The sequence below is a fragment of the Spinacia oleracea genome, chromosome 6 (genome assembly GCF_020520425.1).
Source record: "Spinacia oleracea cultivar Varoflay chromosome 6, BTI_SOV_V1, whole genome shotgun sequence".
NCBI classification, from domain to species: Eukaryota; Viridiplantae; Streptophyta; class Magnoliopsida; order Caryophyllales; family Amaranthaceae; genus Spinacia; species Spinacia oleracea.
In genome coordinates this window covers 54,314,048-54,337,539 of record NC_079492.1, presented here as the reverse complement: position 1 = coordinate 54,337,539, position 23,492 = coordinate 54,314,048, and the positions used below count along the sequence as shown (strand labels likewise).

The following is a 23,492-nucleotide window of genomic DNA, read 5'->3' as shown; positions in this document are numbered from 1 at the left end:
CACTTGGAGTCCTAAAGACTTGTTCTTGTTCGGTTCGGGCGCAGCTAGGGAGGGCACGCAACAAAGAGTATGCATCTAAATTATGCTATATGATTATGTGTAAATAATATGTATTCCTGGGTTAATGGTTGTTTCCGCATGATTTATGTAATATCATATGTATCATAACCTAACAGTGGTATCACGAGCCCCTTATTATTTTCATAATCTAAATTGCATAAACATGGTTAAATATTACAAATTTGCAAGAATTAAAAGGGGTGATTAATTTTCGTAATTGTTAATTAATTGCAAATTGCGTTTATTTAATTATACGTACGCAGTTTTTCGGCAGTTTCTTCGTTACTCATCCAAATCGAGTGATTTTTGTGTCAATTCCGCATGTAAAAGGCATTCTAAAATTTTGACAAAAATAGTGTTTTTCTGCCGAACCCAGAATTCTCAAATTCGAAGCCTAACTATGACTTTTCGAAGGTTTTAGTTTTTCGAATGCAAAATTTCGTAAATTTAAGATGTTAAATTAAATATTTGCGATTCTTGTTGATAAATCTTGAATTTTTGATTGACCTACTGCATATGTTTAACAAGTTTGAATGCCTAGTCTTGTTAATTATGCAATCTAATTTGTAATTATGATTAATTTGTTGAAAATTAGAATAATTTAGAATTAATTTGATTTTCATAATTAATTGTAATTTAATTAGAAACCTATGATTAAAAACCACCATAAAAATTGTAAATTTATGATAAATTTTAAATTTTTATGACCTAGACTTGAATCCATAACAATCGGAAATCAATTGGATAATAAATTTTCGATTTTTCGCCCTAAAATTATGAAATTAATTATATTTATTAATTTGTCATATATTTTATAAATTTTAAATTTTTTATGCGATTCGTTCATATAACTTGCACGCACAAAGCAATGGACGCTTCGTGTTACCCTTAAGGGGTGTTGTATAATGCGGGCATGCGACGACGAGCAAGGGAGCTCGTCGCCCGTGCGGCACGAATGCAATGAGCAAGGGCGTAGTGCACGAGCACAAGGCAGCAGCCCTGCCTTGTGTCGTGGGCCACGAGCAATGGACGAATGGGCATGGGCGAAGGGCGAGCCAAGGCAGTCGCGTGTGGGCAGCAAGCGAGCTGCGCCACAACGCGCACTGCCTCGCGCAAGAGCGCGCAGCCTCGCGCGCAGCGAGCGCAAGCTCGCGTGCCACGAGCGCTGCGCCCAGCGTTGCTCGCGCGCACAGCGAGCGATGGCTCGCGCGCACAGCGAGCGATGTCGCGCGCACAGCAAGCGATGTCGCGCGCCCAGCGAGCGATGGCTCGCGCGCACAGCGTGCGATGGCTTGCGATGGAGATGCAGCAGCTATGCGACGAGCGCATGGGCTGCGCGCATATGGCCAACAATGGCTGTATGCGTGCGGCCCATGGGCGTGCAATGCGTAGGGTGTTTGCGTTACGATTAGATCGTTTTGAATGTTTAATTTGAAAATTTCAGTTCACGAAATTTTAATTAATTTTAAAATTAATAATTTAAATTATTTTCTTGGATTTTAATTTTGAATATTGTAATTATAATAAATGTTATTTATTCTAATTATTTTACTAAAATTAAAATCATGAATTAATTTAAATAACGACTGAAATTAAATTAAACTTTTTGGATTCAATTATAAATTTATATGAGCTTTAAATTTTAATTAAATTTGTATGTTTCCGGTTAGACTAGAAATACATTTTTATGTTTAAAATTAGTAAAGCATATGAATTTATTGGTTTAAGTGGAAGCGTATTTTAGTCATAAACTCTTGATTAGGTCTACAAATCCTTAAGGTTAAAACAACTTGATTAGAATTAATAAGGACTGAATAATTGGTAGATTATTGGTGCCCTTGATTAATTGCTGCAAATATTTACGTGATGCATAATGTGTTTTACTAACCAGCTAAGTGGGCCATTCATGATAATGAATGGGTGAATGGTATATATTGTATATGTACTGTTTTGCAGGTTATGAAGTGACTAGTATGGCCCAAATAGGATAGAAAATATGGTCTGCGTACCATCAAATAGTTGTAATTAGTTATAGCTTATCCTATTTGAAGAAAATGGTGCCTCCCACGGAGATTTTCAAGACGGACTTTGAAGTTAAAGCTTCAAGATGAAGTCGGGCCATACTAGATCACATTTATCTTATGCATGCTTTAAGTTATTTATTGCTTTAAATATGTCTTAATTATGCATGAGATTGTGGCTTGATTATGTTGCATGATTAAGGATTTTAGTTCACTTAATATCTAACCAACATAGTAAGAGCCTTAAGTTCCAAACTTAAAAATTGAGTTATAAGGTGCCATGCCAAAATATACACTTGCTTGGATATCCTTTACATCAATCTAGTAATAGTTTTCGCTCAGCGAGGTGTTACTTATTGGTCCTAAAGGGGCAAGGTACACAAATAATTGTGAGTATATGTTAGTTTTGGTGAAACTCAACGATATAAGTAAGGAGTCCTTTTATGTCGTGGCAAAATTGATAGGTTTACCTAATAAGTTCTTAGACGTACCTATCAACCAAGAGTAGTTTCTAGACTATTAGCAAAAGGCTTTTGCTTACCTAAAATGTTTTAGAATTGAGTCGACAAACTGTGCTTAATTCTTCAATGGTTTTAGGGTCTTGGAATCATTTTATTCACACCTGCCGGAACAATAAAATCGAATAAAATGCTAATAACTTGTTTGAATTGCATGGTTGCTTTAATTTCAAGTTATTATTCATGATAAATGTTTAGACTTTGCATGCTTCAATGTATGTTTTAATTATTGTTTATAATTAAATATCTTGCACTGCAATAAATCCTTTTAGAAAGGTAACAGTAAATTTCCTCGATTGGTAGTGAATCCAAGAACGATTCACGGAAAAGAGAGAAAGTGAGCAATTTAAAATGTACGTTTCTTATATCGACTTTTATGGTTGTTTTCGAATATTAAAATCGAATGGCAAACCAATTGGTGCTTGTGAATTCAAAATACAATGTAGTTTTGAGATCATAAAGCATTGAGTTTAATACGCTCAGCTTTACCAATGGTTAACAACCTAATATCTTTGTCCATTTAATTCTCGAATGAGTCTAGTCCCTAGACATTCGAATAGATCGATGCTTAGAGAACTTTAGAAGCTTCTGGTAAGATCATCTAGTTGAAATAAAATATTCAACATAAATTAAAATGGTAAAGAACCTTGTTGGTGACATTGGACATGTCTAACAAAGTATAAAAGTCAACACTAAAGAATTCAATTCTTAAGACTATAAGAAAGGGTACAAGAAATAGGAAAACGAGGAACAAATGAAAGGAATTTACGATTTCGTTTCTACCTATAAGTTTATGTTTAAAGAGAAGTGACCTAGCAATCAAACTTCCTTGGTATCATATACCGCTTGAGGTTCTTACTTCGGTAATAACTCAAATAATGGAAGCTAGGCTATACTAATGGCCTACAAATGGGAAATGAAGCATGGCAATGCTACATTAGTTGTAGGGTCATCTAGTTTGTTTTAAAGGCTGGAACTAAATTGCTATTTTGTTCCATAATCAGCATACCTAAATTTCTGCTTCAAACACAGAAAGACTCACATTCAGAAGAACAAAAACAATGCTTGTTTGTTTGTTTATTTGAATGAAATGGTCATTTACGGGATGAGTCAATATGCTTGATTAAAACAAACAACTCTTTAAAGAACTTTACTAGGTTCAAATCAAACCCTTGATTTGAGTTCCATTAATCTTTGGCATTGTTGCTTAGACCATATCAACAAGTTAACATTCATAAGCTCTATTTTGATGGACTTTTTGAAAGTTGGTTGATTTCTAGATCAACTTAAGACAAGCTAGTCTTACTTGTTGAAAGTAACAAAGAATATGAACTATTGTTAGAACGCCTAGACGATAGAGTTCAAAGCTAAAGAAAGGTTTTATGACTTTATTATTTCACATGGATTTGAGTGAATATAGGTTTATTTACTCAAATGTGATATAAGTTAAATCTGTTTGGCTAGTTCAAAGATTCAGAAGTATAAAATCCACTTGGCAAGAAATCATAAAGATCTAGGTTAGATCATGTTGATGATTACTTGAGACCAAATATGATCATCAATGATTGTGTGTTGTAATTTCACAATCTAGCTCCATAAGATATGGCATATCTACGTTGGAATGATCGAAGTCAATTAGTACTTGATTCGATCAATGATGAATCATAAAGACTCTTCCTATAATTTCTAAAACAAAATGCTCAACTACCACCAAACTAAACCAAATTCGTCAAAGCTATTGAAAAGTAATTTCAGAATATCTTTTCAAAATATATCTAGAGAGTTGCAAAACTCAGTGGGAGCTTAGTGTTTGTTATTCAACAAACTAAGGCCCCAAGTATAGATATATGTTTCATTGTGATTTATTCAAATGAGACACAAGGGTATTGTTTCTACCACGAATTTTTGAGAACATAATGTTTGTTTGCTCGAAATGATGTCCTTTTGGAGATTCGTTTCCAAAATGACAAGTGGGAGAAAATAGACCTCGAAAGTCTTCGAGGCGAACAACAAACATAAACGGACATTCCGGAGGCTTTTCGAAGTGCTTCAGAAAATCCGAACTTATTCTGTAAGGACTTTACAAGTGGCTTTAAAGAATAGACATGTCTTAGAAGACTTTACAAGTGCTTCAAGGAGAACAAAATATTCAAAGGACTTTCAAGTGGCTATTGATATTCTATTTGTTTGATGTTCTATACCCAAGTAGGCATAGAGTTCAAGTCACTGAAACTATGAGATTCTTCTATTAAATAGTAAAGAAACATGGAGTTCAGGTCACTGAAACTATGCAATTCTTCTATTAGATAGTGAAGAAACCTACAAATTGCAGTCAAACTATTAATGAGTTTGTGACCTGTAAGAAAGCTATGACGAAACCCAGATTCCCTAAAATGGTTAGAGGCCATATATAGACTCAAATGTTTTAGATGGTTAGAGGCCATAAAACATACTCAATGTTTTGATGACAAAATTGAAATTTTGTTGATTTGCAAGAATAGGTTCACACCTATTGGTTGCAAGTTTGTTTTAAGGATAAAAACCATCAAACATGAAATTGTGTTCACACACAAAGCGAGATTAGTTGCTAAAGGTTACAAGCAAATTCATGGTGTGAATTGTGTTGAAACCTCATGCATAATCGTAATGCTCAAATCTATAATTCAAGCAATGATTGCATATTGGTACATATAGCAATTGGATGACAAAACGTATTCCTCAATCAAATGTTGGAATAAACTATGTACATGGTATGTCATAGGAATTGTGGATCCAAATAAATGCTTGAAAGAAAAAGCTAGCTTATAAAATCTAAGTACAGATTTAAGCAAGCAATTGGGAATTGGAATTATATTTTAATGAAGCTAATAAGTATTTTAGTTTCATAAAATATACATGATTCTTATAGATATATAAGAAGTTTAGTGGGAGTACATAAAAACTTAATTGGTCCTATGTGTATCACACACATATCTCTCTATTGTAAAATAACATTCAAATGCTAATGACTTAGATTTGAGATTATTCATCAATGATGGACCAAGGTGAAACTTAGTACATACTGGGTACTAAGATCCATTTACAAAGATCTTAGAATATTGTTTTGGATTAAGTAATGGCATTTACTAAATCAAACACGAAATACTCCATTGGAGATATTCGACCCATGTGAATAAATCTAAGTAAAGGATGTTTGAACTATGTATAAGCATTTACTAAGTTAAACATCAAAGAGTCTAAATGGGATCTTAAACCTATATTATATGTCAAAGAATTTAGTTGGATTCAGTATCTGCTGAAATTGAATGAGCTAAAGTTACATGAATAGAATTCAATTGGGAATTATTCTGCAAAAGAATTTATCATGTATGATATAATATGAGGATCGCCAAAAACGTATCGTATGACTTTAGGCATGACGAACATATACCAATCTCTATTGATCTAAGTAAAGATCAACTAGATTGAGATCAAGAATACTTATGGTACTTGAAAAGGTACATAGGAATAGTTCTTGATTCAAGGAAATAAAGATATGCTAAATATTGATGCTACACGCATAAACACTGGCAAAGGATCAAGCAAGACCCTTTGGAGTTAACCATTGATAAGGACGAGCTATAGAGCATCGTGTTTTGAAATGGCAACATGGATTGGAGACCATGAGTTGTTGCGTGGGATATTAAAATATTAATGTTCTAAGATACAGCTGGAAAGTATTCCACATATCTGTGAACTGCTTGGATAAGTAAATCCAAACAAAGCATCACTAGCAACCTAAACAGTTGAAGTAAAAGTACTTATTGCCTAAGAAGCAATAAAACAGGGTTGTTTATGTTAAAGAGTTCTTCACTGAACTTGGGAAGATCACCTATCTGCTGGCTTGATGGTTCTTCATTGAAAAATGCGTAGAACCACTCTTGAAGCAAGAAAAACGTCTGCTAACTTGATGGTTCTTCATTGCAAAATGCGTAGAACCACTAATGTAGCAAGAAAGACTAGATCACATAATAAACAAACTCGAAAAGATCTAATCATCATATCTCGAAGAACATTCGATGAAAAGGATATTAAGATTAGCAAAGCATGATAACTAAACCTATACAACAAGTGAGAAGCAACACTCACGTTGTAGCACTGGAAATCAAGCATAGCTTTGAATTCCATGAATTGTTTTAGAAGATGGGTTTGAGGCCCATGGTTATAAAACATTGGGGTTGAACATTTATCATATATGAAATGTATTTTCATATTCCATTTAATCTTAGTTTAGTATTAAATGATGAGTCCCTTCAAATTTGACGATATATTCAAGATAGACTGTCAGGACCAGTCCTGTGACTAAGAAATGTCTATCAAGTGAACTTGAATGTCAAAAGTTGAAAATGGTCCCTAGTCGGAGTTTTCTATAAAATTGGACGCATAGAAAACGTTAGACGATTAGAATGCAAGATGACTAGTAGTTCTGTTTCTTGAACTATGTGGACATGGCAATGTCATAATCATTTGCATAGATACTTACTTTGGGAAGACTAGTATCGGACAAGACCTATGAAACTTTACTGTAAGAGATGAAAATCTGTCATAAGTAAATTTCATTAAAATTATTGGACACTAAATCCTCAATACCTGAGTGATTTGAGATTACTTGTTTGAGAACTGGTTGCTTTGACGTTGACCAACCGTCGCACCGTAAAAGGAGGCTATAAAGGCAACGCTCAGGTAATCACCTATCAAACGAAGTCTAATCTCAAGATCGCAAGATTGGGATTGTCCTCCCATAAATCGGGATGAGATGCTTAAAAGTTGTACAAGGCCACTCGGAGAGCTAGAAACTGTGAAATGCATGGCCGTGCTCGGATGAATCATAGGCTATGATTATCTGTTTATTTGATCAGTTGAACTCTGAAACCGAGGAACACCTCTGGACATAATAAGGATGACAACTCTTACCTTATGTTCAAGAGCAAGCATCGAGCGACAAAGGAATTAGGAAATGCACACTTGTCCCTAAGGACAAGTGGGAGACTGAAGGAAATAATGCCCTTGGTCCAAGTATGCATTCTATGATAAGTCTAATAAATGCGGTTCAGTATTAATTAACAAGTTAATAATTCAGTGAGATCAAGTGAGCTGAATGCCTAGCTAGAGGCCGCTTCAGTTCAAGTGGAATTAATGATATTAATCCACAGCTTACTCTTGACTGAACCCGTAGGGTCACACAAATAGTACGTAAACGGATCAAGTATTTAATGGCATTAAATACTCTATCTATGGATATTCGGAATCGACGGATCTTGGTTTCAGTGGGAGCTGAGATCGTCACAGGCAAGAAATGAATACTCCGGAAACGATGATATTACCGGAAACGGAAATATGGATCGTATCGGAAATATAAATATTATCCAAGTCGTAGATGTTGCCGGAAACGGAAACATGGTTCGTATCGGAAAATATTATCGGAAATGGAAATATTACCAGAATCGGAAATATTGCCGGAAACGGAAATATTGTCAGAATCGGAAATATTACTGGAATCGGAAAATAATTCCGGAAACGGAAATATTAAATATTTGTTCGAAACGGAAATTAATTCCGGAATCGGAAATGTTAAATATTGTTCGTATCGGAAATGAATTCCGGAATCGGAAATTTAATCGGAAGCGTATCGTACGAATAAGCATCGGACAAGGCCTGCCAGACGAGGGCCCAGCACGAAGCCAGGCCATCGCCCAGCAAGCCAAGCGCGCCACACAAACAGTCACGCCAGGCCCAGCGCAAGGCCAGGCCCAGCAGGCCGTGGCAGCGCGCACAGCGCGCGCAGCGCGCGCGGGTGCTTGCGTGAGCTTGTGGCTCGCGCAGGCCTCGCTGCGTGGGCTGCTGCTCGCACGCACGCATGGGCGGCCCATCGAGGCTGCCGTGTGTGTGTGCGTAAGTGTTTGTGTTCGTGCACGTTTCCTAAAACGTGCAGAGTTCGGTTAATGATTAAATTCCTAATTCTATTTGATAAATTAATTAAATTAGAGTTCTTGTAGGATTCTAGGTTTAATTAATTTGTATCTGAATAGGATTCCAATTCCCTTTCCATAACCCTATAAATATGTGGCCTGGGTTCACAATTTATAACGAGTTTCAAAGTATTCAAAGTGAGTTTTTGAGAGAAAAATTCAGCCACACATCTTGCTCAAAAGTGCCGAAAATTCTAGTACCTTAAGGGCGATTCTAGTTGGTCAATCTTAAGGCGGATCCGGACGTGCTGTGGACTATCTACGGAGGGACGACACTTGGAGTCCTAAAGACTTGTTCTTGTTCGGTTCGGGCGCAGCTAGGGAGGGCACGCAACAAAGAGTATGCATCTAAATTATGCTATATGATTATGTGTAAATAATATGTATTCATGGGTTAATGGTTGTTTCCGCATGATTTATGTAATATCATATGTATCATAACCTAACAATGTCCGGTCGAGTGAATGTAAGGTACTGGAGAGCACCCGCAAGCTTGCGGTAGTGCGTGGGGTCATCACACGACACGCCAATTTGAGCCCCGAGCTTAGTCTTCGTGTCTACTGGAGTGTGACACGGTTTGCAATGAGTCATGCCTGCTCGTTCAATTATTTCCTCCGCATATTTGGTTTGTGAGAGAAACATACCATTTTTGTTACGTGTAACTGCAATGCCCAAGAAGTAGCTTAGAGGACCCAAGTCTTTCATAGCAAATTCGGCACTGAGAAGAGACATAATGGATTTGCGGAGAGCATCTGTGGAAGCTGTAAGAATGATGTCATCAACATATAACAGGATGTAAGCAATGTCAGTTCCACGACAATAAACAAATAGAGAATGATCAGATCGACTGTGGGAGAAACCAATGGTAGAGACATAATATGCAAATCGTTGATACCAGGCTCGAGGAGCTTGCTTTAACCCATATAACGATTTCCGCAAAAGGCACACATAATCTGGATGAACAGGATCTTTGAATCCCATTGGTTGATGCATGTACACGGTCTCATTAAGATTACCATGAAGAAAAGCATTCTTCACATCCAACTGATGAATGGGCCAAGATTTTGAGAGAGCAATGCTTAGCACAATACGAATAGAGGCCGGTTTGACTACCGGGCTAAAGGTCTCGTCACAATCCACGCCAACCTGTTGACCACTGCCATCACCTACAAGACGGGCTTTATGCCTCTCAAAAGAACCGTCAGATTTCTTTTTGTGACGAAAAATCCACATTGAACGAATTAAATTCACATTAGGAGGGCGTGGAACCAAGTCCCACGTCTTATTTTGAGCTAAAGCATCATATTCATCGGTCATAGCAGCTTTCCAATTTGGGTCATTTAGAGCACTCAAAGGATTACGAGGTATGGGAGAGATGGTGGTAGCAGTGCTCAAGTTGAACAGCCTTTTGGGCTTGAAGATTCCGTGCTAGCTTCTAGTTGCCATGCGGTTGGGCTGCCTAGGTGTGGGCCGTGGAGAGGAAATGGGAGCCTGAACTGGGCTTAAGGGTGATGGACCGACAGTAGGTGAAGAGATGGGAGAGGGGGGGATATTTGATGTGTTGGCAGTAGGTAGATGTGGGGTATCAAGGTGGGCTTTGGAGGGAGATGTTGGTCTTGCATGGTCAAGTTGGGCCGTGGGCCTTAAGGGGTTTGCTGGATCAGTGGGGGTAGGAACATGATCCGCATGACCAGCATTTTGTGTATGGGATTTGGGCAAGTTGTATAGAATATGTGGGGAAATTCCATCTTCCAGAAAAGTATAAGAATTCGGAATGGGGTTATGTAATTTCGAGAAGGGAAATTGTAATTCATCAAATATAACATGCCGTGAAATAAACATTTTATTGTTTGATAAATCAAAGCATTTATAACCCCGGTGATTTGTAGGATACCCCAAGAATACGCAAGGTGTTGATCGGGCTTGAAGTTTATTGATTGTTGTAGAGGGGAATAGAGGATAACATAGACAACCAAAAACTCGAAGATGGGAATAAGATGGGTCTCGCTTGTACAAGACTTGAGTAGGAGAATTGAACTTGAGAAGCTTAGTAGGGAGAATATTAATGAGATATGTTGCCATTTGGAGGGCATGATGCCAAAAGGAAGGGGGCATCGATGAGTGAAGAAGCAATGTTCGTACAATGTTATTAATAGACTTGATTTTTCTTTCTGCTTTCCCGTTCTGGGCAGAGGTATGGGGGCAAGAGAAACGAAATTGTAAGCCATTATTATTGCAAAAAGTTCGAAAAGGCCATTATCAAACTCTCCACCATTGTCACATTGAATATTCTTAATATCTCTCTCAAACTGAGTCTTAATTAGGGCCTTAAATGAGAGAAAAGTGGAGTAAACTTCAGATTTTTTAGAAATTGGAAAAGTCCATAGAAAATTGCTAAAATTATCCAAAAATAGCACATAATAACGATGGCCACTTGAACCCAAAACAGGTGAAGTCCACAAGTCACTATGAATAATATCAAAAGGCATATGAGTGACATTCAGAGAATCATGAAAATGTAACTTAATGTGTTTCCCCAATGGACAAGAATTGCAAAAACTACGAGTCTTATTACATTGAATAAAGTCATTGCTACGAAGTGAATTAAGAATAGCATCTCCCGGATGACCCAATCGAGAGTGCCAAGTATTGAATGGAGCAGCAGCTAGGAAGGAGGATTGAATTTTGGTGGCTTGGTGATTGACAGTGAATGGGTAGAGATCCCCCGAGCTCTCACATCTCATTAGGCGGCTCCCCGTCCGGAAATCCTTCACAGAAAACCCAAAAGGATCAAACTCAACAGAAACCATATTATCACTAGTCAATTTTCTGACGGAAATAAGATTTTTGATGAGTTTAGGAGCATGAAAAACGTTGGTTAAGGTTAAAGGGGGTTTAGATGCAGTGAGAGATTTATGACCATAACCATGAATAGGAATAGTGCTACCATTTCCAACAATAATGCCATTATTTGTGCTCAATTTAAAATAAGACGTGAGACTACCTGAATTTGCAGTCATGTGAGAGGTCGCTCCTGTGTCCATATACCAATTTTCATCAGGTTGATGGAGAGAGAGAGTATGCATGGCGGCTTCAATATCCGTTGGTGTGTACCCGGTTTGAGGCGCTTGCATATTGTATGACTGCTGAGGACGAGCACCAAGTACCCCTGGCTGATTATTAGGGCGAGATTGCTGCTGCCATGGGATTGTGGGGTACGGACAGGGAGGGACGGCCTATTGTGGTGAGGCCCAACCCCAAGGTGAGTATTGCCAGTACTGAGTTGCTGGTTGATGGGTGCCGTTGTGTGTTGGAGTTTTTCCCCTTTTGGTCTATGTTGAAAAACTCCAAATTATGTTGCTTCAAAAGAATTAAAGTTCCCGTAAATACAATGTGGGTTTTCCTACTATGAATCATCAATTTTGGAGCGTAATTATTGAATTGATTGTGTAATGTCAACTAATTGATTTGTTGACCATTATTACCTTAATTGCTTCCTCCATTTATGACCTAATTGATGACCAATTAATAACCTTCTATTCTTGTTGATTGTTTCGGCCTATTTAAAGACTATTGATTATTCCTCTAGACACACAGAAAATTAACCTCTTCATCCTCTCCAAAATGAAAAACACAAAATCTACCATTGTTTTGGGCATTGTTTAAGGGTGTTCTCAATCTTCGTATCCGTCCACACCGGATATGAAGAGTCGTGTAACCCTGGGGGTTGATTGCCATGAGTCCGTGTGTGTAGCGGGGCAAATTCAACTTTAGGGCAGTGATTGGTGTCACGCCACGACATAATTTCAGATAAGGCATTCTAATTTCATATACTATTAGTTATATCTCCTACAATCTAAAGTTGAATTTTGATTATTTATTTTTATGACTAATAGTTTTTTGTAGAAGCTTATTTTGTTGTTACCATGATTTTCTGTCCAATTTCAATTCAATTTGTCCGACATTCATATTTCATGTTTTTCTGCATCATCTTCGTCGATTGAGTTTTGGATTGCTGTTTCTTGTGGTTTTTGACCGAGCAAGAAAATTCTTGATCTGGCATATTTTTACATGACATCAATTGGTTTTTGACGGTTAACAAGATAACATGGAAGGATACAAATTAAGTTTTTGGATGTTAGTGATTTGTTGGTACCGTTGTTTTGGGTTTTGAATCAATTAAATTGTTGCTACAATACAGAACTCCATTATTTAGATTTTACATTGTGGTTTTTTGGAGTAATTAATTGTTATGCATACTGTTATTGACATACGAGGGTTTGATAACAATGCGAAACATGATAAATAATACGCTACGGAGTATGTGTATTAGCGTATATGTTTGCGGCTAGTGATTGATTCTTGAAATGCATTATTAAAGGGAAGAACTTTATTGGTAATTTAATTCCCAATTCCTTGGTTTGTCTCATAAGAATAAGTGTAGCTTTGAGGCGTAGGTTACTAGCAAACACTATGTTAAAAGTTTGACATTTTATCTTATTGACTTTCCTATAAATATGGCAGAGTGCAGTTTTTCGATTTGATTATTGTTTCATGACTTGTGGATTGTATTCTCTTTGCTGAAGTATGATGATATATCATAGGGTTATAGATGGCCTTAATGAAGAATTTCTTTGATAAAATCCTGGTTACTTAATCGTCTGAACTTTCAACAGTATTTAACTTGAGCTAAGTTTTGTACAGTGAGTTTTACTGTTAGCATTTTTTGTTAGTCTCTAACTGAAATGTCGAAAAACCAAAGACGGGTTTCTCCTTGGACATTTATTGGGACTTTTGGAGTCTTTGGGAGGTAACATGCTGGAAATGATTAACTTTTTTGCAATTCCAAGAGAGGATGACATTTTACGAAATACTTTTAAAATCGTGCTTATCGCTTCTAGTATAATCTTTAGTTGATAGTTTTTGTTTTATGCATTCAATCTTTTTCCTCTGATTACTCGTTGCTTATCCAATCACAACTAAAGGAGTATGAGTTATGGTGTTTTTTCCAAATCATGCTATCGATGGATATGGTGCTTGTGACACATTTGCTAAGTTTATGTCACAAGACTAATAGGTCATGAGGTGTTTCTTAATAGTAAATGTAACTCATATGTTGTATGATGAATTCATGAGTATTTTTTGCGCTAATTTCTTGAGAGAAACCACTTAAATTGGATATATGAATGAGTTATGATCTATTATCCTTGAGACTTGTCAAACCATGAAGGAGTCAATCTCTAATCACAACCTTTAAAATTATTTTGAGAGGTGGCTTTGTTGAGGCTAAGGACAAGGTTGGTGATTAATGGGTTCTCTAAAACCTTAGTGTTTAACTATCCTAGTTACTTTTATTTAATCGTGAGTGGATTTGATGGATGTGTGTGTTCAAATATGATTGGCTTTGATCGTATGACTTATGTGGATCATATTTTGTTGCATTGTACACACGTTAATGCTTCGAATGAGACTACAATCTTTATTTTTTTTCAAACAAGATGAAAGACAAAATGGGACAAATAAGTTGGTAAAGGTGCTACCCAACTAAAATGAATACGTAGAACAGGTGTTTGGTAAGAACCAATTTCCTATGGAGTTGCCTTCATTATATAGTATATTCCTAGCATATTGTTGTTGAAATTTATGTGGAAATAGTCTTCCATGATCAAATAGGCTAACGTGTTTGAAGGTCTAATGGTTTATGTTTGGTTCTCAACTTGATGTGGCTTATGTGATAAGCAGAATATGTAGACAATCTTGTGTTGCAGGTGGAGAATGTGAAGCGTTCTCCATTAATCACTGAAATGTACCTAGGGATGATGGTCAAACGAGTATGGTTGAGATGTCCGTTGGATTAATAGAAAGTGATAATTCTACTATGGAGTTGATATCCATATCAATGGATTCTACCATTAGAAAAAAAAAAAAAAGTTGGATGTTAGCTCATTGTGGGGGTAAGGTGATTTTTCTGTTTCTCCACATTATTATTTACATATTACTATGTATGTGGGTTGTCACTCTTGTCAGGTACAATGAGTTAATTGGAAAATGTGAGATCCATTATTGGTGAATCCAACTCCATTAGTACCATGGTTTTGGCTTACAAGCTATAATTGAGATAGTTTGTAATGTAATTAGAATACATGATTGAGGCATGGATATTGATCATGAAAAATTGTGATGTCACGTGAACGTGAGAGGAATATTGAGATTCTCTCATCAAAGGCCTTTGTAGAAATTGTGTGCTAGAGTCAGCATTAAGGAATGGGTATGAAGCCTATGGTGAGTAAATTGTGATTGATACCTGTCTTAGAAATAACTAAGTTCAATGGGTCAAACGAAGTCACAAAAGAACTCAAGTATTGTACTACAACCATTCCTATTAATAAATTAAAGTGATGTAGTACTTTTTCTACTGTCATATGTGTAAGGTTGAGTCAAAACTCTTAATAAGTTCATAGCCTTGTGAAGGTGGTTTGTGACAGTACAAACTTGATGAACTTACCTATGTGAATGTGGGGGTTACGCCCAATCCCCTATGAGGTTCCTTAGGATAGGCCCTCTAGAGCGTTCATGAAAAACCAGGAAATCGTGGGGCATCGACTATTAAAGTTCGCGAGAACAGTACTTGTTTTGAGAAAAGTTTGGTGCGCTATTGTGTTACTACAATCCCCATGCAAGGTTCAAGGGTAATTCTACCTTACATGGTTGTATGACATACTAGTATGCACTAGGTATCAATTCAAGTCCACAAGACATTGATACTTGTAAAACTAAGTATACCTTGCCCAAAACATCTTCTCATAATAAAGCCTATGTTCTTTTGAATCATGTGGGGGAATGTTGGAGTTTTTCCCCTTTTGGTCTATGTTGAAAAACTCCAAATTATGTTGCTTCAAAAGAATTAAAGTTCCCGTAAATACAATGTGGGTTTTCCTACTATGAATCATCAATTTTGGAGCGTAATTATTGAATTGATTGTGTAATGTCAACTAATTGATTTGTTGACCATTATTACCTTAATTGCTTCCTCCATTTATGGCCTAATTGATGACCAATTAATAACCTTCTATTCTTGTTGATTGTTTCGGCCTATTTAAAGGCTATTGATTATTCCTCTAGACACACAGAAAATTAACCTCTTCATCCTCTCCAAAATGAAAAACACAAAATCTACCATTGTTTTGGGCATTGTTTAAGGGTGTTCTCAATCTTCGTATCCGTCCACACCGGATATGAAGAGTCGTGTAACCCTGGGGGTTGATTGCCATGAGTCCGTGTGTGTAGCGGGGAAAATTCAACTTTAGGGCAGTGATTGGTGTCACACCACGACATAATTTCAGATAAGGCATTCTAATTTCATATACTATTAGTTATATCTCCTACATTGTGTCCCCCTCGTCCACGGCTTGACCCATTGTGGTTGTTGTAGCCGCTGGAATTGCTGCCGCCGTGACTGCTGCCACCCCCTCCACCGCCGTGATTACCGCCACGGTGGTGGTTGTTGTTACTCCTTCCACGGTAAGATGGTTTCTTGCCTCTGTAAATGTTTCGCCCACCACCATGATTTCGGCCACCACCATGATTTCGGCCACCACCATGGTTGTTGTTATTGCCATGGGGGTGATGTTGGGGAGGTGTGGGGTCGTCATCAACCAGAAGGAGGGCGGCACCACCACTGTCACGGGCAGCCCATTCTTTATTTGTGTTGTCTTCCATCTTGAGACGCGAGACCATTTCTACGAAACCCGGCAATCTCTTTTTCTGTTGCATATTGGTGACGAAGTATCTGTATGCTTCCGGGAGACCCGCAAGGAGGCGGAGGACAAGGCGGTTTTCAGATACCGGGGCGCCGACATTGGCGAGTTGGGTGGCTAGGGACTGAAGGCGGTTCGAATATGCCGTAATCGAAGAAAAATCTGCCATAACTGTTGTGGTGAACTTTGTTTCAAGGTATACGGCACGGGTATTTTTGTTATCATGAAACAAACTCTCCACTCGTTTACATGCCTTTTCAGCAACGTCATCTTGGACGAGAATGGTGTCCAGAATTTCAGTAGACACGGTAGCATAAATCCATTGTAGGACCACATTGTCCAGGCGAGTCCAGAGAGGGAGGTCAGCCTCTTTTGAGGCTTGGTATGCCTTCGCAGCAGTTTCTTCAGTGGGGGGCTGAATATGTTCCAGAACAGAGTGTATGTTTGCTTGTACTTTGAATAACGTCGCCCATGAATGAAATTTCCCATTTTCCAGGTCCAGCGTAATGGGTATGAGGGTTTTGACATTGGTAACAGCAAGTGCAAAGTGGAATTTGGAAGTGTCAGTCATGGTGAAGGATGACAGACGGGAAGGAAGAAGAAGATTGGAGAAGGAAGAGAAAATGGGCGACGGCTAGGGTTAGGATTCTTAACCTAATCTGATACCATGTGAGAAATAATTCCCTGAATATTATTGCTTTGTGTGTGTCAATATATACAAACTACGTATAGTTGTATTCTAGCATGATTCTAGGCTAATAGTTAGGAAAATTAACCAATTACACATATACAATATATTGACTAAATAAGGAATAAATATTCTATTCTATCAGTTATTACTCATGATAAATGTTTAGACTTCGCATGCTTCAATGTATGTTTTAATTATTGTTTATAATTAAATATCTTGCACTGCAGTAAATCCTTTTAGAAAGATAACAGTAAATTTCCTCGATTGGTAATAAATCCAAGAACGATTCACGGAAATGAGATAAAATGAGCAATTTAAATGTACGTTTCTTATAGCGACTTTTATGGTTGTTTTCGAACATCAAAGTCGAATGGCAAACCGATTGGTGCTTGTGAATTCAAAATACAATGTAGTTTTGAGATCATAAAGCATTGAGTTTAAACGCTCAGCTTTACCAATGGTTAACAACCTAACATCTTTTATCCATTTAATTCTCGAATGAGTCTAGTCCCTAGACATTCGAATAGATCGATGCTTAGAGAACTTTAGAAGCTTCTGGTAAGATCATCTAGTTGAAACAAAATATTCAACATAAATTAAAATGGTAAAGAACCTTGTTGGTGACATTGGACATGTCTAAACAATGTATAAAAGTCAACACTAAAGAATTCAATTCTTCTTAAGACTATGAGAAAGGGTACAAGAAATAGGAAAACAAGGAACAAATGAAAGGAATTTACTATTCCATTTCTAGCTATAAGTTTATGTTTAAAGAGAAGTGACCTAGCAATCAAACTTCCTTGGTATCATATACCGCTTGAGGTTCTTGCTTCGGTAATAACTCAAACAATGGAAGCTAGGATACACTAATGACCTATAAGTGGGAAATGAAGCATGGCAATGCTACATTAGTTGTAGGGTCATCTAGTTTGTTTTAAGTCCTTTCAAAGGCTGGAACTTAATGGCTATTTTGTTCCATAATCAACATACCTAAATTTCTGCTTCAAACACAGAAAGACTCACATTCAGAAGAACGAAAACAATGCTTGTTTGTTTGTTTATTTGAATGAAATGGTTATTTACGGGTTGAGTCAATATGCTTGATTAAAACAAACTACTCTTTAACAATACTTTACTAGGTTCAAATCAACCCCTTGATTTGAGTTCCACTAATTTTTGGCATTGTTGCTTAGACCATGTCAACAAGTTAACTTTCAAAAGCTCTATTTTGATGGACTTTTGAAAGTTGGTTGATTTATAGATCAATTCAAGACAAGCTAGTCTTACTTGTTGAAAGTAACAAAAGATATGAATTATTGTTAGAAAGGTTTTATGACTTTATTATTTCACACAGATTTGAGTGAATATAGGTTTATTTACTCAATGTGATATAAGTTTGAATCTGTTTGGCTAGTTCAAAGATTCAGAAGTATAAATCCCACTTGGCGAGAAATCATAAAGATCTAGGTTAGATCATGTTGATGATTACTTAAGTCAAGAATGATCATCAATGATTGTGTGTAGTAAAATTCACAATCTAGCTCCATAAGATATGACATATCTAAGTTGGAATGATCGAAGTCGATTAGTACTTGATTCGATCAATGATGAATCATAAAGACTTTTCCTATAATTTCTAAAACAAAAATGCTCAACTACCACCAAACTAAACCAAATTCGTCAAAGCTATTGAAAAGTAATTTCAGAATATCTTTTCGATAATATATATCTAGAGAGTTGCTAAACTCAGTGGGAGCTTAGTGTTTGTTATTCAACAAACTAAGGCCCAAGTATAGATATATGTTTCGTTGTGATTTATTCAAATGAGACACAAGGGTATTGTTTCTACCACGAATTTTTGAGAACATAATGTTTGTTTGCTAGAAATGATGTCCTTTTGGAGATTCGTTTCCAAAATGACAAGTAGGAGAAAATACACCTCGAAAGTCTTCGAGGCGAACAACAAAAATAAACGGACATTCCGGAGGCTTTTCAAAGTTCTTTAGAAAATCCGGACACGTATTCTTTAAGGACTTTAGAAGTGGCTTTTAAAGAATAGACATCTCTTAGAAGACTTTACAAGTGCTTCAAGGAGAACAGAATATTCAAAGGACTTTCAAGTGGCTGTTGATATTCTATTGTTTGATCGATGTTCTATACCCAAGTAGGCATAGAGTTCAAGTCACTGAAACTATGAGATTCTTCTATTAGATAGTGAAGAATCATGGAGTTCAGGTCACTGAATCTATGCGATTCTTCTATTAGATAGTGAAGAAACCTACAACTTGCAGTCAAACTATTATCATGTAGATCAATAAGTTTGTGACTTGTAAGAAAGCTATGACGAAACCTAGATTCCCTAAAATGGTTAAAAGCCATATATAAACTCAAATGTTTTAGATGGTTAAAGGCCATAAAACATAACCAATGTTTTGATGACAAAATTGAAATTTTGTTGATTTGTAAGAATGGGTTAACACCTATTGGTTGCAAATTGTTTTTAAGGATAAAAACCATCAAACATGGAATTGTGTTCACACACAAAGCTAGATTAGTTGCTAAAGGTTACAAGCAAATTCACGGCGTGGATTGTGTTGAAACCTCATGCATAATCGTAATGCTTAAGTCTATAATTCAAGCAATGATTGCATATTGGTACATATGGCAATTGGATGACAAAAAGTATTCCTCAATCAAATGTTGGAAGAAACTATGTACATGGCATGTCATAAGATTTGTGGATCCAAATAATGCTTGAAAAGGGAAGTTAGCTTATGAAATCTAAGTACAGATTTAAGCAAGCAATTGGGAATTGGAATTGTATTTTAGTGAAGCTAATACGTATTTTAGTTTCATAAAATGTACATGATTCTTATAGATATATAAGAAGTTTAGTGGGAGTACATAAAACTTAATTGGTCCTATGTGTGTCATACACATATCTCTCTATTGTGAAATAACATTCAAATGCTAATGACTTAGATTTGAAAATTATTCATCAATGACGGACCAAGGCGAAACTTAGTGCATACTGGGTATTAAGATCTATTCACAAAGATCTTATAATATTGTTCTGGATTAAGTAATGGCATTTACTAAATCAAACACGAAAGACTCCATTGGAGACATTCGACCCATATGAATAAATCTAAGTAATGGATGTTTGAACTATGTATAAGCATTTACTAAGTTAAACATCAAAGGATCTAAGTGAGATTCTTAACCTATATTATATGTCAAAGAATTTAGCTGGATTTAGTATCTACTAAAACTAGAATGAGCTAAAGTTACATGAATAGAATTCAATTGGGAATTATTCTGCAAAAGAATTTATCATGTATGATATAATATGAGGATCGCCAAAAACGTATCGTATGACTTTAGGCATGACGAACATATACCAATCTCTATTGATCTAAGTGAAGATCAACTAGATTGAGATCAAGAATACTTATGGTACTTAAAAAGGTACATAGGAATAGTTCTTGATTCAACGAAATAAAGATATGCTAAATATTGATGCTACACGCATAAACACTGGTAAAGGATCAAGCAAGATCCCTTTGGAGTTAACCATTGGCAAGGACGAGCTATAGAGCATCGTGTTTTGAAATGGCAACATGGATCGGAGACCATGAGTTGTTGCGTGGGAAATTAAATATTAATTTCTATGTTCTAAGATACAGCTGGAAAATTTTCCACATATCTGCGAACTGCTTGGACAAGTAAATCCAAACAAAGTATCACTAGCAACCTAAACAGTTGAAGTAAAAGTACTTATTGCCTAAGAAGAAATAAAACAGAGTTGTTTATATTAATGAGTTCTTCATTGAACTTGGGAAGATCACATGTTTGTTGACTTAATGGTTCTTCATTGCAAAATGCGTAGAACCACTAATGTAGCAAGAAAGACTAGATCACAAAATAAACATACTCAAAAGATCTTATCATCATATCTCGAAGAACATTCGATGAAAAGGATATTAAGATTGGCAAAGCATGATAACTAAACCTATGCAACAAGTGAGAAGCAACACTCACATTGTAGCACTGGAAATCAAGCATAGCTTTGAATTCCATGAACTGTTTTAAAGATGGGTTTGAGGCCCATGGTTGTAAAACATTGGGGTTGAACATTTATCATATATGAAATGTATTTTCATATTCCATTTAATCTTGGTTTAGTATTAAATGATGAGTCCCTTCAAATTTGAGGATATATTCAAGACAGACTGTCAGGACCAGTCCTGTGACTAAGAAATGTCTATCAAGTGAACTTGAATGTCAAAAGTTGAAAATGGTCCCTGGTCAGAGTTTTCTATAAAGACGGACGCATAGAAAACGTCAGACGACTAGAATGCAAGATGACTAGTAGTTCTGTTTCTTGAACTATGTGGACATGGCAATGTCATAATCATTTGCATAGATACTTACTTTGGAAATACTAGTATCGGACATACCTATGAAACTTTACTGTAAGAGATGAAAATCTGTCATAAGTAAATTTCATTAAAATTATTAGACACTAAATCCTCAATGCCTGAGTGATTTGAGATTACTTGTTTGAGAACTACTTACTTTGACGTTGACCAACCGTCGCACCGTAAAAGGAGGCTATAAAGGCAACGCTCAGGCAATCACCTATCAAACGAAGTCTAATCTCAAGATCGCAAGATTGGGATTGTCCTCCCATAAATCGGGATGAGATGCTAAAAGTTGTATAAGGCCACTCGGAGAGCTAGAAACTGTGAAATGCATGGCCGTGCTCAGATGAATCATAGGCTATGATTATCTGTTTATTTGATCAGTTGAACTCTGAAACCGAGAAACACCTGTGGACATAATAAGGATGACAACTCTTACCTTATGTTCAAGAGCAAGCATCGAGCGACAAAGGAATTAGGAAATACACACTTGTCCCTAAGGACAAGTGGGAGACTGAAGGAAATAATGCCCTTGGTCCAAGTATGCATTTAATGTTAAGTCTAATAAATGCGGTTCAGTATTAATTGACAAGTTAATAAATTCAGTGAGATCAAGTGAGCTGAATGCCTAGCTAGAGGCCGCTTCAGTTCAAGTGGAATTAATGATATTAATCCACAACTTACTTTTGACTGAACCCGTAGGGTCACACAAATAGTACGTAAACGGATCAAGTATTTAATGGCATTAAATACTCCATCTATGGATATTCGGAATCGACGGATATTGGTTTCAGTGGGAGCTAAGATCGTCAAAGGAAAACATTGAATACTCCGGAAACGATGATATTGTCGGAAACAGGAAATATGGATCTTATCGGAAATATAAATATTATCAAAGTCATAGATGTTGCCGGAAACGGAAACATGGTACGTATTGGAAAATATTATCGGAAATGGAAATATTGCCGGAATCGGAAATATTGTCAGAATCGGAAATATTATCGGAATCGGAAAATAATTCCGGAAACGGAAATATTAAATATTTGTTCGAAACGGAAATTAGTTCCGGAATCGAAAATGTTAAATATTGTTCGTATCGGAAATGAATTCCGGAATCGGGAATTTAATCGGAAGTGCATCGTACGAATTAGCATCGGACGAGACTTGCTAGACGAAGGCCCAGCGCAAGGCAAGGCCCGCGTCCATCAAGCCACGCACTCGACACAGGCAGCCGAAGCCTCGCCAAGCCAAGCGCGAAGGCCAGGCCCAGCAATGCCGCGGAGCACGCAGCTCGCGGGCTGTGCATCTCGCGTGGGCCGAAGGCTTGCGCGGGCTGTGCGGCTCGGGCTCGGACTCGTGTTCGTGCAACGCTTGTGTTCGTTACGAATCCTAAAGCTAATGGAATTCGTTCTATGATTAAATCCTAATCCTAATAAAGATATAATTTGTTTAAATAGAATTTTAATAGGATTCTAATTAAACTAATTGGTATCCTAATAGGATTCTAAATCCCTTTCCATAACTCTATATATATGAGCCTAGGTTCACAATTTTAGAGAGACAATTCAAGTATTCAAAGTGATTTCTGAGAGCAAAAATTCAGTCACATCATTGCCTACAATAGCCGAAAATTCTAAGTACCTTAAGGGCGATTCTAGTTGGTCAAGCTTAAGGCGGATCCGGACGTGCTGTGAACTATCTACGGAGGGACGACACTTGGAGTCCTAAAGACTTGTTCTTGTTCGGTTCGGGCGCAGCTAGGGAGGGCGCGCTACAAAGTGTATGCATCTGAATTATGCTAAATGATTATGTGTTAATAATTGTTTCCTGGCTTTATGGTTTTTCCGCATGATTTATGTTTATTCATATGTATCATAACCTAGCAGTGGTATCACGAGCCTTTGCACATACCTTTGCACATAGTTTTAGGTGATAAGTGGTTGTTTGGTTATCAATTGTTATTTTATTGAAAAAGTAGATGTGATAGGAGTTAGTGGGGTATTTTTTTAATTG

The 23,492-nt window shown here is 36.9% G+C and overlaps 1 protein-coding gene across 1 annotated transcript; it reads right to left on the bottom strand.

Moving 5' to 3' along the window:
- Window positions 1–15,966: 15,966 nt before the first annotated feature.
- Window positions 15,967–16,935, bottom strand: LOC110775626 (uncharacterized). The gene has a single exon (XM_021980235.2). The coding sequence runs from the start codon at window positions 16,933–16,935 to the stop codon at window positions 15,967–15,969; it is 969 nt and encodes a 322-aa protein (XP_021835927.2).
- Between the last annotated feature and the right edge of the window lie 6,557 nt (window positions 16,936–23,492).

Coding starts and splice junctions, on each gene's coding strand:
- LOC110775626 (XM_021980235.2), bottom strand. CDS start 16,935: ATGACTGACACTTCCAAATTCCACTTTGCACTTGCTGTTACCAATGTC.